Source organism: Sylvia atricapilla, chromosome 6, assembly GCF_009819655.1.
Source record: "Sylvia atricapilla isolate bSylAtr1 chromosome 6, bSylAtr1.pri, whole genome shotgun sequence".
Lineage (NCBI taxonomy): Eukaryota > Metazoa > Chordata > Aves > Passeriformes > Sylviidae > Sylvia > Sylvia atricapilla.
In genome coordinates this window covers 42284195-42300958 of record NC_089145.1, presented here as the reverse complement: position 1 = coordinate 42300958, position 16764 = coordinate 42284195, and the positions used below count along the sequence as shown (strand labels likewise).

General features: G+C 44.3%; 1 protein-coding gene across 1 annotated transcript; it reads right to left on the bottom strand.

Annotated features, from left to right (window-relative positions):
• Positions 1 to 1139: 1139 nt before the first annotated feature.
• AHNAK2 (AHNAK nucleoprotein 2) lies at positions 1140 to 16392 on the bottom strand. The gene is given in 10 exon segments (XM_066321656.1): positions 1140 to 13180; positions 13182 to 13530; positions 13533 to 13679; positions 13682 to 13744; positions 13747 to 13816; positions 13818 to 13903; positions 13906 to 14275; positions 15078 to 15253; positions 15566 to 15707; positions 16310 to 16392. Coding segments are annotated over 9 exon segments (12450 nt in total). The 5' UTR covers positions 15702 to 15707; positions 16310 to 16392; the 3' UTR covers positions 1140 to 2127.
• Positions 16393 to 16764: the final 372 nt, after the last annotated feature.

Genomic DNA, 16764 nt, shown 5'->3' with positions numbered 1-16764 from the left:
CCATCCCTTTAACATTCTGTGATTCTGTGATGTAGAATGAGGAACATCTCGATCTGTAGGTGGTTAGACAGCCAACTACACTTCACTTACAACCCATTTCCTAAGTGTTATGCTCTATCTGCTTTCCTGTACTAAGTAGAATATGGAGAAGTTCGGGGTGAGAAAACTACTGTAATGAAGCATGTCTGCATTTGTCATTCTGGAGAGAGGATCTCATGAGTGAAGTGGCGATTGCAGCCATCTTGGCCACACATACCACAGAGAAATTGAGTTTAAAATCTCTGCTGACAGGAGCAAAAGGGACAGAAAAGCTTCAACTCTGGACAGGAGGAGAACTGACTTCAGGTTGCTCAGGGAACTAGTGAGTAAAGTCCCTTGGAAAATGTTTTTGTATTTGAGGCGATTGTCCTGCCCTGCTCTGTACTAGGGCAGCTTCACCTGGAGTCCTGTGACCAGTTTTGGGTGCCACAAAAAAACAAAACCAAAACCAAACCAAAACAACAACAACAACAACAACGACAAATAGAGATCATCCAAAGGAAGCCACAAGGATGATGAAGGGTCTGGAGGGGAAGCTGTATGATGAGTGGCTGTGGTCACTTGGTCTGTTCAGCCTGGAGGAGACTGAGAGGAAACCTCATTGGGGTCTTCAACACCCTCATGAGGGAACCAGAGGGGCAGGTACTGATCTCTTCACTCTTGTGGCCAGTGACAGGACCTGAGGAAATGGCTGGAGATGAGTGATGAGGGGTTCAGGATGGATGTTAGGAAAAGGTTTCTTCCCCAAAGAGTGTATGAGCATTGGAACAGACTCCCCAGGGCAGTGGGCACAGCCCCAAGTCTGACAGAGTTCAAGAAGCCTTTGGACAATGCTCTCAAGGATGTGGTGTGAGTCTTGGCATGTCCTATGCAGGGCCAAGAGTGGGATTCAAGGATCCTGACAGGTTCCTTCTGACTCAACATGTTCTATGATTCAACTTGGGACTGTAATGAGTGAAAAGTCTCCATTACCCTTATATTTAGGAACTGGTGCTGTCATTAAGCATCCACCTCAGCAGACAGTAAAGTAAATCCAAACTTTTGCAAATTTGGGCAGGGATTTTCCAAATCAGAAATGTCAGTAACTCATGCTACTCAAGTTATTTTTATGGTGAGTTTATTGTGAATTAAGAATACAGACAGTGTTTTAATGGTACATGTGAAGGCTGTCACATAGTCACTCTGGTTTTCATTGTGCATTTGAGAGAAGCATTAATATAAACAAAGGAGCAAATAATTATATACACCTCCTTCCCTGGAAAATCTCTGAAGCAATTCCACCAGTGTGGCAGATCATTCTAAGCATTTAACTATCCCATAAGTATATACATAAAAATTTATTTATCCACATTTGAATAATATTCTTGGTAAGCATGTTTTATTCTGGTATCTTACAAACATGATTTAGTTACATGTTTTTGGTCTTGAAATTATTCTGTTGGTTTTTGCTGTTTTTTTTTAAATTTATTGTAAGACTAAATATGACCCACCACAATAATAAAAAAAAATGAGAAGAGAGGAAGAGGCAAAGCATTAGTCTCTCTACACTAGTATTTTTTTTTATTTTCTATTTTAAATTGTTTGTGGAATATACATACTACCATAGCTGAAATAAAGAAAAGTGTTTTAATAACAAAGCAAAAGTATATCATAAAGTTCCAAAATCTAAACAGGTAAGTATAGTTCTCATAGTATTAGCTTAGAACCCGTTCTGGAAATAATCTGTAATCTAAATATAACTGGCGTGTTTTGAGAAGCCTCTTTAAAAATTCTTTTGGTATCATTGAGCCTTTCAATGATTTACTTTCATGGTTCTGGTATCTACTCAGACTTTGCTCAAACTATGGACCTCTCTGCGCCTGTCATAATTGTTGCCCTTGGGGTAGATATGAAAAATCATTATTTTTATTAGTGTATAATCTAGTACATCCATGTACTTGAAATTTTCAAGGTAGTAAATTCTGTTCAAGTGTTTTCATGAATACCAGCCTTGGGTTTTAATTTTCAGTTAGTAGAAGATTAGGAAAACATTCTCTTCTGTACATATGGAATATTTTGTTTTCATTGAGGATTAAGAAAATACAACCTTCATTTGGTTGTATCTCCGACAATATTAGATTTACTATCTTTTTCTTCCTCTAGCAAGATTAGTTCAGTTCTTGCTGAAGATGTCACAATAGATGAGGCCCCATCAGTTTCAGCTTTTTCACCCTCTCCTATTTCTTTAGGTGATAAGCTTTCTTGTGCATCAAAAAACACATCCGGTTTGTCTGTTGGGCTGTCTTCATCTGAGAGTCTCTCCTCTTTATGACCCACCTCTTCTTTGTCAACAGACTTAGCCTTTTTGGAAGGAGATGTGAAACCAAGCTTGGGAAGTCTAAACCATCCAGGTTTTTCAGCCTGCTTAGAGGAATCATCTGATGTGTCAGCAGGTTTCACATCTTCTGGAACTGATTTTTTTATTTCTGGTTCTGCATCTGTGCTTGTTTCATCCCCAGAAGATGAAAAGCCAATACTTGGAAGCCAAAATTTGAATCTTCCAGGAGATCTTTTATTATCAGTCTTTTCTTTCTCATTGGTTATGTCTTCTTCTTCACCTTCTGCTGCTTCAACTACCTCTTCACCTTTAGAGGGAGGAGCTGCAGTTATTCCCTCAGGTGATTCAAGTTTACTGAAACACTTTACTTCAGCAGCAGATGTTTTTAATTGTTTCAAGCTTACTTTTCCTCTTGATTCCTCAGACTCAGGTTGTGGTTTCTCAGATAGTTTAAGCTCAGCACTGCCCATTCTCTGTGCTGCTACTCCAAAGCTTTCACCAGCACCTGTAAGTTTTCTCACTGATGCATCTCCCGTTGGAGAGTGTTGCTGGACCAGCACATCTAAATCGCTGTGTGATTCAGGCAACTTTGTCTTGAGCAATGAAAATCCCAAAGCAGCAGTTTTGACCTCTGATGACAGAATCTCTGATTCTTTCACTATTTCAGTAGTGTAAATCTCACACCGCTCAATAGCAACATGTTCAGGTTCTACTTTCTCACTTACTTCTTGGCCCTCTATGTAAGACCAATGGATATCTTGTCCTGCACTTGAAAGGGAGGACTGTATGGTAGCTGTCATTTGTGCTGTTTTAATGTCAGGTTCAGTCAGCGTTAAGATTTTGCTTTTTGCTTTTTGAATACCCCCCTCTAGAGCTCCTGGTGTTTCTTCAGGGATAGCAGAGCTTGCTTGCAGTTTCACTATTTCAATGTCAGTACTAGATCCCTTTGGATCTGTTACTACTTTTGACAGTAAAACATCAGCTTCAATTGGGAGAGTTCTAAAAGAGAATCTTGGTATTTTTAGTTTGGGAATTCTTACAGTTACTTCTGGGACACCTTGTGCTTGGTCCACTGTTCCCCCTGTTATTCTGGCAGATGCTTCTGTGTCATCTAGAGCTCGACTTTCCAGACCAATTGATCCTTCTGGTTTTTCTAACTGCATTTCTGCTGTGCCTCTTTTACTTTTAGGTGCTGAATCAGCTTCTGACTTTGGCAAATTGGTATCATCTTCAAACCCCTTAATTTCTGAATGCAACATTCCAAACTTTGGAATCTTAAACTTGTATGCTTTAATTTTACTTGTTTCTGCTCTGTCTTCTACTTGCACTTCCACTCCTGCAGACACATCCTTTTCAACACTTTTCACTTGGAATTTCATTTCAGGATCTACTGTAGTAATTTTAACATCCGTCTTCACTGTTGGAACTTCTACCTTTAGATCTTCCAGCTTAGCTGTAACGTAAGTACCATCTTCTGATCCTTTTGTTGTAGACCATTCACACGTAGTCCTTTTTAATTGACTTTCTTCACTGTCTTTTCCTGTGATTTTCACCTCGCCCTTTATCTTTCCCTTTTTAATTGCTGCCTCTTTATTTTGAATATCTAGCTCTTTCTTTGGAAGACTAACATCTCTTTTCTTCTGTGTTGCATCCAGAGTAATTTCAGATGATGATGGCTTGCATCCTACCCTTGATGTCTCAAACTTCATGGAACCTTCTACCTTTGAGATTTCTATATCCCGTGATTTGCCTTTATGTTCTGGAAACCTATTTGCTGAACTCTGGTCTTTGTCAGTTCCTGAAGCACTTGGGTATGATTCAGACAATTCTTCTGCAGACACTGTGATTTCTGAAGTATGTCCTTCAACACTGCGCTTAACTACTTCTGCATAGGTTTCAGTTTTTGGAATATTCACTCTACTATCTGTTCCTTCTGTGGATAATGAAAGATCTCCTTCCATCTTTGGCAAGCTAACATCAGAACTCTTCACAGAATCTCCTGATTTTTCAATACCTTCTTTTCCAATAGTAATTTCAGCAACTGCATGTGGTAATGAGAAGGTATTTCCAGGAATACTTGTTTCAGTTTGTACTTCAGCAGGAGTAGTTTCCTGAGTTTTTTCCATACTCCTTTCAATACCAGTATCACTTTTCTTTTCCTTTAAGGATGACCTGCCAAATGCAGGTATTCTGAATTTTGGCATTTTAAACCATCCCTGATGTTCTTCAGTCTGAACTTCTTCAGCTTTTATTTCATGTTCTTTTAGTTTGATTTCCTTCACCTCAAAGCTCTCTATAACTCCCTGTGTCTTTGGTTTAAACACTGACTGGGTGTTTATGTCTACCTTTACATCTTCAATGCCACCTGTCAGAGCTTGGGATGTTTTTACCTTACCATCACCTACTTCGGGATCTGACATATCAGATGTAAGTTCTGATGCTGGAACTCCCACAGCAATGTCAGCGATTTCATTTGTCATTCTTAGCTGGGGTAGATCAGCTTCTATTTTTGGAGAGCTGATCTCTGTCTCTGGGACTTTCCCTTTTGTTAGGGAGATTCCAAACTTTGTCTTCTGGAATTTGGGCATTTTAATCTTCCCTTCAGGACCTTCCAATTTCACTTTTCTTCCATCCCCAACTGATGAGCTTTCTGTTAATATATCAGGGCTCTTCAAATCAACTGAAGCTTCTCCTTTGGGAAGCTTAATATCAGTTTTCTGAATGTTACATTCATTGGTAGAATTTATTTTTAAGTCAACCTGTTGAAAACTACCTTCTGAGGGAGTCAAAGAAGCATCAATCTTTGCTGAGCTGACTGTTACTTCAGATTTAGAGGCTTCAGTTTCTACTCTGGAAAACTCCAGAGTGCGGACCATAGTGTCAGGCAGTTTTATGCTTATTTGTGCTCCTTCTTCAGTCCCTTCAGGATGACTTTTTTCTATATCAGGTATCTTAATTGAATCATCAGCCTCTATTTCTGTTTTAGGAACAGTAGCATTAGCTTCGACTTTTGGTGAATGAGACAGAGATTTTGGAACCTTGATCTTGGAGAGTGAAATTTTAGGCAGGACAAATTGAGGCTTCTTAATTGGACTTTTTTGTTCAACTTTTCCTGCAGATATTTCCAGATCAATGTCTGGCCCACTACCTTGATCATCAGGTATAGGTCCTTTCACTTCTGTGTCTATTCCGCTTGACACGACAGCAAGCTTTTGGTCTTCCAGATTTGCTCCAGAATCTGATTTAACACTTGCTTCCTTCTTTGGTGACCAGCTGAAGGATGGAAGTTTGAATTTTGGCATTTTGAAATGTCCTTCTTTCTCTTCTCCATCTCCATCTTGCTTTATTTGCCCCTTGGTCTTCATTGCTGCATCTGAATCCTGAATATCACTGTCTGTTTTTGGAATAGAAATGTCAGATGATGGGAGGTGAACATCAGCCTCTGATGCCTTACTGTCAGTTTTGGTAATTTTGACTTCAGGGCTGTAAGTAGCCAATTCTGTGCCACATTCCACCTCCAAGTCTGGTGCTTCAACAGCAATGTCAGATATTTCTACTGTTGCTTTTATTTGGGGAACCTTGACTTCTGATTTGGGTTGACCAACATCCTTTTCTGACCCTTTCCCTTTAGAAAGTGTAATTCCTACCTTTGGCATTTGGAATTTAGACATTTTTGTTTTCCCTTCAGAACCTTCAGCTTTTATCTCTACATCACCCACAGCAATTTTACCTGATGTTTTTTCAACATTTACTTCAGGACTCTTCACCTCAAGTGAATGTTCAGGTATCATCTTAATATCTGAGGTGGAGAGGCTGGCACTAGCAACAGCTGACTTCAGTGTCAGCTTATCTTCTTCACAGGTAGGAACTGTGATGTCACCTGTAGGCATGTTAATATCCATCTCTGTTTTGGGAGCTTCGGCTTCTGGTTTGGAAAATTCCAAAGTTGGGACTGTAACTTTTGGCACTTTTATGCCCAGTCCTGCCCCTTCTCCACTACTCCCTTTCTCAGATTTCTGGACAGAAACACCTTCTTTTTCTTGTGTGGGTCCAGAAACATCAGTTTCCAGTATGGGCAGAGAGACTTGTACTTTCTGACCCTTAATTTTGGGGAATGAGATCTTTGGCATGGTAAATTGGGATTTTTTGGCTTTGGCTTTTTCACCATCTTTTTCTGTTGTATCAAATTTTTCATGGAGGTATTGATTCTCAGGAGTAGGAAAAGATAATTCAGATCCCATGTCTCCAGATACAGTAGACAAAGTGGGTTCTTCCAGATGTTCCTCAATGTGAGAAGGAGCAATAGCTTCTTTCTTTGGTGACCATCTAAATGATGGCAGTTTGAATTTTGATGATTTAAATTTGTGTTCTTTCTCCTCAGTATCCTTCACTCCTGTAACTACTTCATGTTCTGCCTTGCACTCTAAATCTGGGTCATGGATTTCTGCTTCTAATTTTGGCAACGTAATCCCTACGGGTGAGAGACTTGGATCTATTGTTGGTGCATCCAGAACAACTTCAAGTGAAGGTTTATGCAACCTTACATCAAGTTCGGCATCAGATATTTGAGCTGGTTTTTCAATATCAGAATCAGTCTCATCAGATGCGATCTTTCCCTTGGAAATTTCAGATTCCACATTAAAACCAATGTAACTTTCAGATGCTTTTCCCTTAGAACGAATTTTGAATTTTGGTTTTCGGAATTTAGGAATTTTAACTGTGACCTCAGTGTCTACCAGAGATATTTCAGCAGATGTAGTTTTGTCCTCTAGCTTAAAATCACCTTGCTCCTCACAAGCATTTTCACTTAAAATTACAAAATCTGAAAGATTTTCATCAGCAAGAGATGCAATTTTTGATTGAGATTCTGTTAGATTAATTTGGTATTTAGTAAGAGTAATATCCCCCTTTTGTAAAGAGGAATCCAGATCAATTTTAGATGAAGTAACTTCAGCTTTAGAGAAACCAATGCTAGGAACTCTGAATTTGGAACTTTTAGATAAAGTTTCTGCCGTAATGTCAGGCAAATGTTTAGATCCAACACTCTCAGAAGGAACAGAAGAAGTATCATAAGTAGAAGAATGACAAGGAGTGTCTGAAACAGAAACATCAAATCCAGGCTGGTTTTGTATATGAGGTTTGAAAGTTTTAGAAAAAGAAATTTTAGGCATTCTAAAAGCAGATTTAGATTTACCAATTTCCTCTTGTTTAGGATGGGAGAAATCTACAGGAACATCCAAACTGGGAGCTTGGATCTCAGAGTCACTCAATGTCATGTCAAATTCAGCAGCAGCAGCTGAGGGTACTGTCACTTCAGGCTCCTTGAGGCTGACGTCTGCCTCGGCAGCCACGGTGCCCTTGGCCTCTCTGCTGCTGGACCAGCCAAAGGAAGGCATGCCGAACTTGGGCATCTTGAACTTGCCATCCTTGGTCTTGGCGGCCTCCTTCTCTGGGACTTTGGCTTCCCCTTCCAGGCTAAGGGTGGCTTCAGGCGCCTGCAGATCCACGCTGGCCTGTGGAAGAGTGATGTCGACGGAGGGCAGGCTGATGTCCACCTTGGGAGCTTTGATGTCAGCTTTGGGCATCTTGAGCTTGCCTTTCAGCCCCGTGCCTTCCAGCTCGAGCTTGCCTTCGGCGGAGGGTGCTTTGAGGTCCACGTCGGGTGCCTGCAGCTCGAGGGAGCCTTCGACGGAGGGCAGCTTGATGTCGGGGGCGGCGATGCTGACGTCGGCATCAGCGGCCTTGACCTCTGCCTGAGGGGGGCTGACATCTGCATCCAGTTTGGGAGCCTTGACGGTGGGCTTGGAGAAGACCACGCTGGGCACCTTGACTTTGGGCATGTGTATTTTCATGCTGCCGCCATCAGCTTTGCCGGCGGAAACCTCCAGGCTGCCTTCAGCCTCGCGGCCCTGCAGGGCGACTTCGCCCTCCTGGCCTTTGGCAAGCGAGACATCCGCCTTGGGCAGGCTGACGTGCGCCTGGGGAGCTTTGACTTTGGGCAACTTGACGCTGGGCATCTTCACATCAGGCATCTTGAATCGACCTTTCTCCCCCTCTACAGGTACAGCGGCTGTCTCGATGGTCACGTCCACACTGGGCACCTGGATGTCGGCCGAGGGCAGCGTCACGTCTACTTCGGCAGCAGCTGAGGGCACTGTCACTTCAGGCTCCTTGAGGCTGACGTCTACCTCGGCAGCCACGGTGCCCTTGGCCTCTCTGCTGCTGGACCAGCCAAAGGAAGGCATGCCGAACTTGGGCATCTTGAACTTGCCATCCTTGGTCTTGGCGGCCTCCTTCTCTGGGACTTTGGCTTCCCCTTCCAGGCTAAGGGTGGCTTCAGGCGCCTGCAGATCCACGCTGGCCTGTGGAAGAGTGATGTCGACGGAGGGCAGGCTGATGTCCACCTTGGGAGCTTTGATGTCAGCTTTGGGCATCTTGAGCTTGCCTTTCAGCCCCGTGCCTTCCAGCTCGAGCTTGCCTTCGGCGGAGGGTGCTTTGAGGTCTATGTCGGGTGCCTGCAGCTCGAGGGAGCCTTCGACGGAGGGCAGCTTGATGTCGGGGGCGGCGATGCTGACGTCGGCATCAGCGGCCTTGAGCTCTGCCTGCGGGGGGCTGACATCTGCATCCAGTTTGGGAGCCTTGACGGTGGGCTTGGAGAAGACCACGCTGGGCACCTTGACTTTGGGCATGTGTATTTTCATGCTGCCGCCATCAGCTTTGCCGGCGGAAACCTCCAGGCTGCCTTCAGCCTCGGGGCCCTGCAGGGCGACTTCGCCCTCCTGGCCTTTGGCAAGCGAGACATCCGCCTTGGGCAGGCTGACGTGCGCCTGGGGAGCTTTGACTTTGGGCAACTTGACGCTGGGCATCTTCACATCAGGCATCTTGAATCGACCTTTCTCCCCCTCTACAGGTACAGCGGCTGTCTCGACGGTCACGTCCACACTGGGCACCTGGATGTCGGCCGAGGGCAGCGTCACGTCTACTTCGGCAGCAGCTGAGGGTACTGTCACTTCAGGCTCCTTGAGGCTGACGTCTACCTCGGCAGCCACGGTGCCCTTGGCCTCTTTGCTGCTGGACCAGCCAAAGGAAGGCATGCCGAACTTGGGCATCTTGAACTTGCCATCCTTGGTCTTGGCGGCCTCCTTCTCTGGGACTTTGGCTTCCCCTTCCAGGCTAAGGGTGGCTTCAGGCGCCTGCAGATCCACGCTGGCCTGTGGTACGGTGACGTCGACGGAGGGCAGGCTGATGTCCACCTTGGGAGCTTTGATGTCAGCTTTGGGCATCTTGAGGGAGGGCTTCTCCAGCTTCCAGCCAGCACCTTCGGTCTTGGCGCCAGGGACATCAGCTTGGATTCCCAGCCCAGAGCCGTCTCCTGTGGCCTTCACGGTGGGAGAGGGGAGGTCGACTTCTGCACTGGGCAGGGTGATCTCAACTGTGGATGCCTCGGCCTTGGGGGAGGACACTTCAAATTTGGGCTTGTCAAACTTGGGGAATTTAAACTTGCCTTTCAAGCCCGTGCCTTCCAGCTCGAGCTTGCCTTCGGCGGAGGGTACTTTGAGGTCTATGTCGGGTGCCTGCAGCTCGAGGGAGCCTTCGACGGAGGGCAGCTTGATGTCGGGGGCGGCGATGCTGACGTCGGCATCAGTGGCCTTGAGCTCTGCCTGCGGGGGGCTGACATCTGCATCCAGTTTGGGAGCCTTGACGGTGGGCTTGGAGAAGACCACGCTGGGCACCTTGACTTTGGGCATGTGTATTTTCATGCTGCCGCCATCGGCTTTGCCGGCGGAAACCTCCAGGCTGCCTTCAGCCTCGCGGCCCTGCAGGGCGACTTCGCCCTCCTGGCCTTTGGCAAGCGAGACATCCGCCTTGGGCAGGCTGACGTGCGCCTGGGGAGCTTTGACTTTGGGCAACTTGACGCTGGGCATCTTCACATCAGGCATCTTGAATCGACCTTTCTCCCCCTCTACAGCTACAGCAGCTGTCTCGATGGTCACGTCCACACTGGGCACCTGGATGTCGGCCGAGGGCAGCGTCACGTCTACTTCGGCAGCAGCTGAGGGCACTGTCACTTCAGGCTCCTTGAGGCTGACGTCTACCTCGGCAGCCACGGTGCCCTTGGCCTCTCTGCTGCTGGACCAGCCAAAGGAAGGCATGCCGAACTTGGGCATCTTGAACTTGCCATCCTTGGTCTTGGCGGCCTCCTTCTCTGGGACTTTGGCTTCCCCTTCCAGGCTAAGGGTGTCTTCAGGCGCCTGCAGATCCACGCTGGCCTGTGGAAGAGTGATGTCGACGGAGGGCAGGCTGATGTCCACCTTGGGAGCTTTGATGTCAGCTTTGGGCATCTTGAGCTTGCCTTTCAGCCCCGTGCCTTCCAGCTCGAGCTTGCCTTCGGCGGAGGGTGCTTTGAGGTCTATGTCGGGTGCCTGCAGCTCGAGGGAGCCTTCGACGGAGGGCAGCTTGATGTCGGGGGCGGCGATGCTGACGTCGGCATCAGCGGCCTTGACCTCTGCCTGAGGGGGGGTGACATCTGCATCCAGTTTGGGAGCCTTGACGGTGGGCTTGGAGAAGACCACGCTGGGCACCTTGACTTTGGGCATGTGTATTTTCATGCTGCCGCCATCAGCTTTGCCGGCGGAAACCTCCAGGCTGCCTTCAGCCTCGGGGCCCTGCAGGGCGACTTCGCCCTCCTGGCCTTTGGCAAGCGAGACATCCGCCTTGGGCAGGCTGACGTGCGCCTGGGGAGCTTTGACTTTGGGCAACTTGACGCTGGGCATCTTGACATCGGGCATCTTGAATCGACCTTTCTCCCCCTCTACAGGTACAGCGGCTGTCTCGACGGTCACGTCCACACTGGGTGCCTGGATGTCGGCCGAGGGCAGCGTCACGTCTACTTCGGCAGCAGCTGAGGGTACTGTCACTTCAGGCTCCTTGAGGCTGACGTCTACCTCGGCAGCCACGGTGCCCTTGGCCTCTCTGCTGCTGGACCAGCCAAAGGAAGGCATGCCGAACTTGGGCATCTTGAACTTGCCATCCTTGGTCTTGGCGGCCTCCTTCTCTGGGACTTTGGCTTCCCCTTCCAGGCTAAGGGTGGCTTCAGGCGCCTGCAGATCCACGCTGGCTTGTGGAAGAGTGATGTCGACGGAGGGCAGGCTGATGTCCACCTTGGGAGCTTTGATGTCAGCTTTGGGCATCTTGAGGGAGGGCTTCTCCAGCTTCCAGCCAGCACCTTCGGTCTTGGCGCCAGGGACATCAGCTTTGATTCCCAGCCCAGAGCCCTCTCCTGTGGCCTTCACGGTGGGAGAGGGGAGGTCGACTTCTGCACTGGGCAGGGTGATCTCAACTGTGGATGCCTCGGCCTTGGGGGAGGACACTGCAAATTTGGGCTTGTCAAACTTGGGGAATTTAAGCTTGCCTTTCAAGCCCGTGCCTTCCAGCTCGAGCTTGCCTTCGGTGGAGGGTGCTTTGAGGTCCACGTCGGGTGCCTGCAGCTCGAGGGAGCCTTCGACGGAGGGCAGCTTGATGTCGGGGGCGGCGATGCTGACGTCGGCATCAGCGGCCTTGGGCTCTGCCTGCATGGGGCTGACATCTGCATCCAGTTTGGGAGCCTTGACGGTGGGCTTGGAGAAGACCACGCTGGGCACCTTGACTTTGGGCATGTGTATTTTCATGCTGCCGCCATCAGCTTTGCCGGCGGAAACCTCCAGGCTGCCTTCAGCCTCGGGGCCCTGCAGGGCGACTTCGCCCTCCTGGCCTTTGGCAAGCGAGACATCCGCCTTGGGCAGGCTGACGTGCGCCTGGGGAGCTTTGACTTTGGGCAACTTGACGCTGGGCATCTTCACATCAGGCATCTTGAATCGACCTTTCTCCCCCTCTACAGCTACAGCAGCTGTCTCGACGGTCACGTCCACACTGGGCACCTGGATGTCGGCCGAGGGCAGCGTCACGTCTACTTCGGCAGCAGCTGAGGGCACTGTCACTTCAGGCTCCTTGAGGCTGACGTCTACGTCGGCAGCCACGGTGCCCTTGGCCTCTCTGCTGCTGGACCAGCCAAAGGAAGGCATGCCGAACTTGGGCATCTTGAACTTGCCATCCTTGGTCTTGGCAGCCTCCTTCTCTGGGACTTTGGCTTCCCCTTCCAGGCTAAGGGTGTCTTCAGGCGCCTGCAGATCCACGCTGGCCTGTGGAAGAGTGATGTCGACGGAGGGCAGGCTGATGTCCACCTTGGGAGCTTTGATGTCAGATGTAATTTCCGCAGTTTCATCTTCTGATTTTTTACTGGATTCTGTCTTCTGTATATCTGTTTCAATTTTTGAAATCTGTTGTTTTCTTTTTGTCTCTTCTTTGGTAATTTCTGTTTTAGATATTTCTGTTGCTATTTTTGGACTTGGCAACTCTCGTTTTGCAGTTTGCTTTACGTCGTTTTGGTCTGTTTTTCCTTTGGACATTTCTCTTTGCATTTCCTCTGTTGGGACTGGCATCTTTCTTGTTCGTCCAGTTTCCTGAAGTCCTCCTACATTTACTACTTCTTGAAGTTTCACTTCTCTTTCATTTATCTGTGCTTCAAGTTGGGTCCTTTCTTCCTTTGTAGTTGACCAGGTAAATGTTGGGAATTTTAACTTTGGCAGTCTGAATTTGCTTTCTTTCCCTTCTATATCTTTTTCTCCTGTCTTCATTCCACTTTCTATGTTTAAGGATTTGTCATTTGTGGGCATACCATCTTCCTCTATTCCTTCGTTTTTTACTGTATCTTCTGAGTCATTTCTGCTTTCTTCTCTTACTATTTTCTTGTCATTTCTAGGTGTTTTGTCCACTTGAATGTTGGCATTGTATTTTCCAAGAAGACACTTCTGATTCTGCATCTGGATTAAGAGTTTTCATATTGAAATTCCTGCTGTCCTCTGAAGTCATATCACCTCCCTCTTTGATGGTGTCAGTCTTTGTCTCTTTTCTAGTGGTTATTGAAATTCCATAATGTATTTTCTCCATAGTTAGTATTTGTGTGTCTTCTTCTGCTTGTTTTTCTCCTATTTTCAGCGTGTTAGATGTCTGTGATTCTGCTTTAGCAGTGCTTATTTCTAGGCCTTTACCTGTACAGATCCCTTAGCTGTGTGACCCATCACTGTCTATGTTAATTTCACTTTCTCCATCTTTTTTATCTGCTGTCCCTTTTTGTTCTTTTTTCTGGATTTGTTGAGGCTTGTGGTGATTTTTTACGTTGGGCTTACTTTCAGATCAGCTGTTTCTAAACTGGGCTTTGGTATCTCTGTTGTTATGTCTGATACTTCAGGCACACTAAATTTTGATGTTGCTTCCTTGTCCTTTTAATGCGTATTTCAACTTCAGGGCATTGTTTTACATGCAATGGAATGCCATTTTTCATCTCTTTAAGTCTTTTGTTAAAGTTTCATGTTCTTCCCCGGTTTTCATTTCATAACCAGGAGATGTGGTATACTCAACAGTTTAAGATTTCAGGATTTTCCAGGCTTATATCATCTGTATGTATTTTTTCTTTTTCAGAGATCAGTGTAGTTTTTATTTCTTTTTTTGCTTCTCTTGTGGTTCTGGTTTCGATCTGTACATTCTGAATCCAATGCTAGGGAACTTCAGCTTCCTTTGGCTTCCTTTTTTCTCTTTGAGATGGACTTCTTGTGGATATTGAGACTCTGTGTCTGTGCTTGTAGGGGAAATATCCTGTATAGCAGGCTCATATGCATCTGATGTACTATGAGATCTTCTGTGCCTTAATATCTTTTTATTTTTAATTGATTGAAATTTTGGCCATGATAATCTGTCTTTTTTAGGTCTCTTACTTCTTCCCACCCTTTGGCTTACAATTAGTGTTTCCCTGTCTTCTTCTGAAATGGCTTTTCCTGAAACATGCAGTGTTTCTTCAGGAATGCTCTCATTGAGTTCTTTTTCCTAAAAGAACAAATAGTAGTCAGAAGATTAGAAGTAACCTAAATATAGGTGCAACAGAAAATTAAGAAAAATACTATAAAATATGTAGAAAAATGTTCTTTTTTAAGTAAGTACTCTTACTAGTATCTACTTTTATAAGTAGATTATGTAAGATTATATAAATATGCAATGTCAGGCAGAAATTACGTAAAACAAATGGACTGTAATATATTGATTTCTGCAGATTTTGATTCTTTACAAAACACTGGAGTAAACAGAGGTTTCTAGGTATAAGTACAAATATGTCTGTACAAATATATGTTATATATAGTATTTATATATGTATATGAACAAAAAATGTTTTTAGGTTGATGTACACTTATGAAGAGATCATAGGTCTATCAAAATAGTCGTTAGATACATTTTTTTAAAATAAAAAATCTTACAGAGGAGCTTTGGATAAAAATGTTTACTGACATTTTACATTTTTTAACATACTGAATGTAAGTATTACAGAGATTGCCCAAGTCTGTTTCATCAGTGGACAATTAACAATAAAAAAATGCTGATTCACTAAAGAATTTTTGTATACTCTAACAGGGTTATGGATTAATGTGAAATCTGTAGTCTCACTCAAGATATTTTAAAAGCTGAAAATACTGTGTGGTATTTTTTAAAAAATCATGAATATTCATGCTATTAACTTTAAACACATGTCTAAGTTTTAAGAAGACACAAACGTGTGTTTTCTGATCCATTTCCAAACCCAATATTACTCTAGTTTGTTACCCGAACTTTGTAAACTACTCAGATATCTATCTACCTGGCCTGTCCTTTCCTTTTTGTGCTGGGCTGCAGAGTATTCCAAATCTTCTTGCATGGCAATTTTTCTTTTGAGGCTGAATTGGACTCTGTATGGCTCAGAATATTGGAGAATCTTGAGTGCATCTTCGTATTTGATATTATCAAAAAATATTGTAGCACTTAGAAGCTGATCACCTGCAAGTGGAATAATACATAATTTTAATTACTTTGTGTTTTCTTACAGTTTTTTCAAATTTTTTTTAAGTTTTTTATATACTACTTTCTACGTATCTTCTTCACTATCCCAGTGAAAACTGATTTTTTTATGGTATACTAGAAAACCATCACATTTCAGTATTGTTCAAGGAAGTGGCCTTTGTTAACATTAACATTAGCTACTTTGAAATCTACTATTTCTGATAGCTAAGGAGATGGCAGATTGCACAGCTACAAATCTCGTTATTTAAAGATACAGAATAAAATCAAAACAAAAAGTTCAGACTGTACCTTCTCTAAGACTAAATATTTTTGAAGCAGGAGATTCCTTGAGTACTTTTTTAATAAATATTCCTTCATTTCCTCCACCTTTCACACTAAAACCACTGGCACCAGCTTCCACTTCTGTTTTCAGGGTCACTTCCATTGTCTCCTAGAGATGGAAAAAGACATGAATTTACAATTTTTATTCATTTGTATTAAAGAGTTCCTAGTTGTTCTACAATAAAAAATTTAGTCTCCTCAGGTGCATTTTCAATATTTCAAGAAAGATTATCCAAAACAGAGAATATACTTCCTCAGTGTGGTTTTGACTCTGTTCTAAATTAGAATTAAGCACATGTGTTAGGGTTATGTTGGATCAGGGCCATAGGGAAAATAGGTTATAATTTTGAAATGTGAAACATATGGAAGCTTTTAGGGCTGAAAGAGTATTTTCTGTGAAGATGTTAACTACTTGAATTAAAGTCAATGGGCCAGAAAAGTCAGAGTAAGAGCTAATGCTGTACTGCAATCAAATCAGAGAAGGTTAAAGAAAGAATTCTAAAAAGAATTATGGAAGAACCCCAAATAGGACAAATAAATGTTCATGCTTGTGTCACAACTCAGCCATTCATGAAGGTCCTGATCAAAACACATCCAAAGTCTTTGCCCATTTGTCCTTCCTTCTGTCCACCCATTCATGCCTTTGTGTAATAACAAACTTTACTATTTACAAGGCTCATACCTAAAACTACGGAGTGCTTTTGGACTGACCTGTGGATGACTCTGTTTTGATTTGTCTGTAGAATGTTTTTTGTTTCCTTCTTGAAGCTGAAAAATAATTTTTAATTATTTGATGTTCAGAAGTCATGGTGTTCTTAAGAACAACGAAAGTCAGTTAAAATTCCTGGTTTAGAGTAAGAATTGAGGCTGACTTTAATGGCAACAGAGCAGAATCAGAATCACGTGCCATGTACAACCTGTAACAATACTATTCCCAGTAGTAAATTAGATGCCAAGGCCTCCCTTCATTGTACCAAAATTTGCATTAAATGAATGTCAGAGACCAAATGTCTTAAGATATTGAAAGATTTTCTGTGTCCTAATGTAGCACATTGTTCATGCTTTCAATTTCGTAAACATACTTTTTTTTTTTACTTATTCAACTTCAGCATGAATTTCAAACTGTTGCCTACTTAACATGGCAGTAGTAATTAAATCCCTAACTT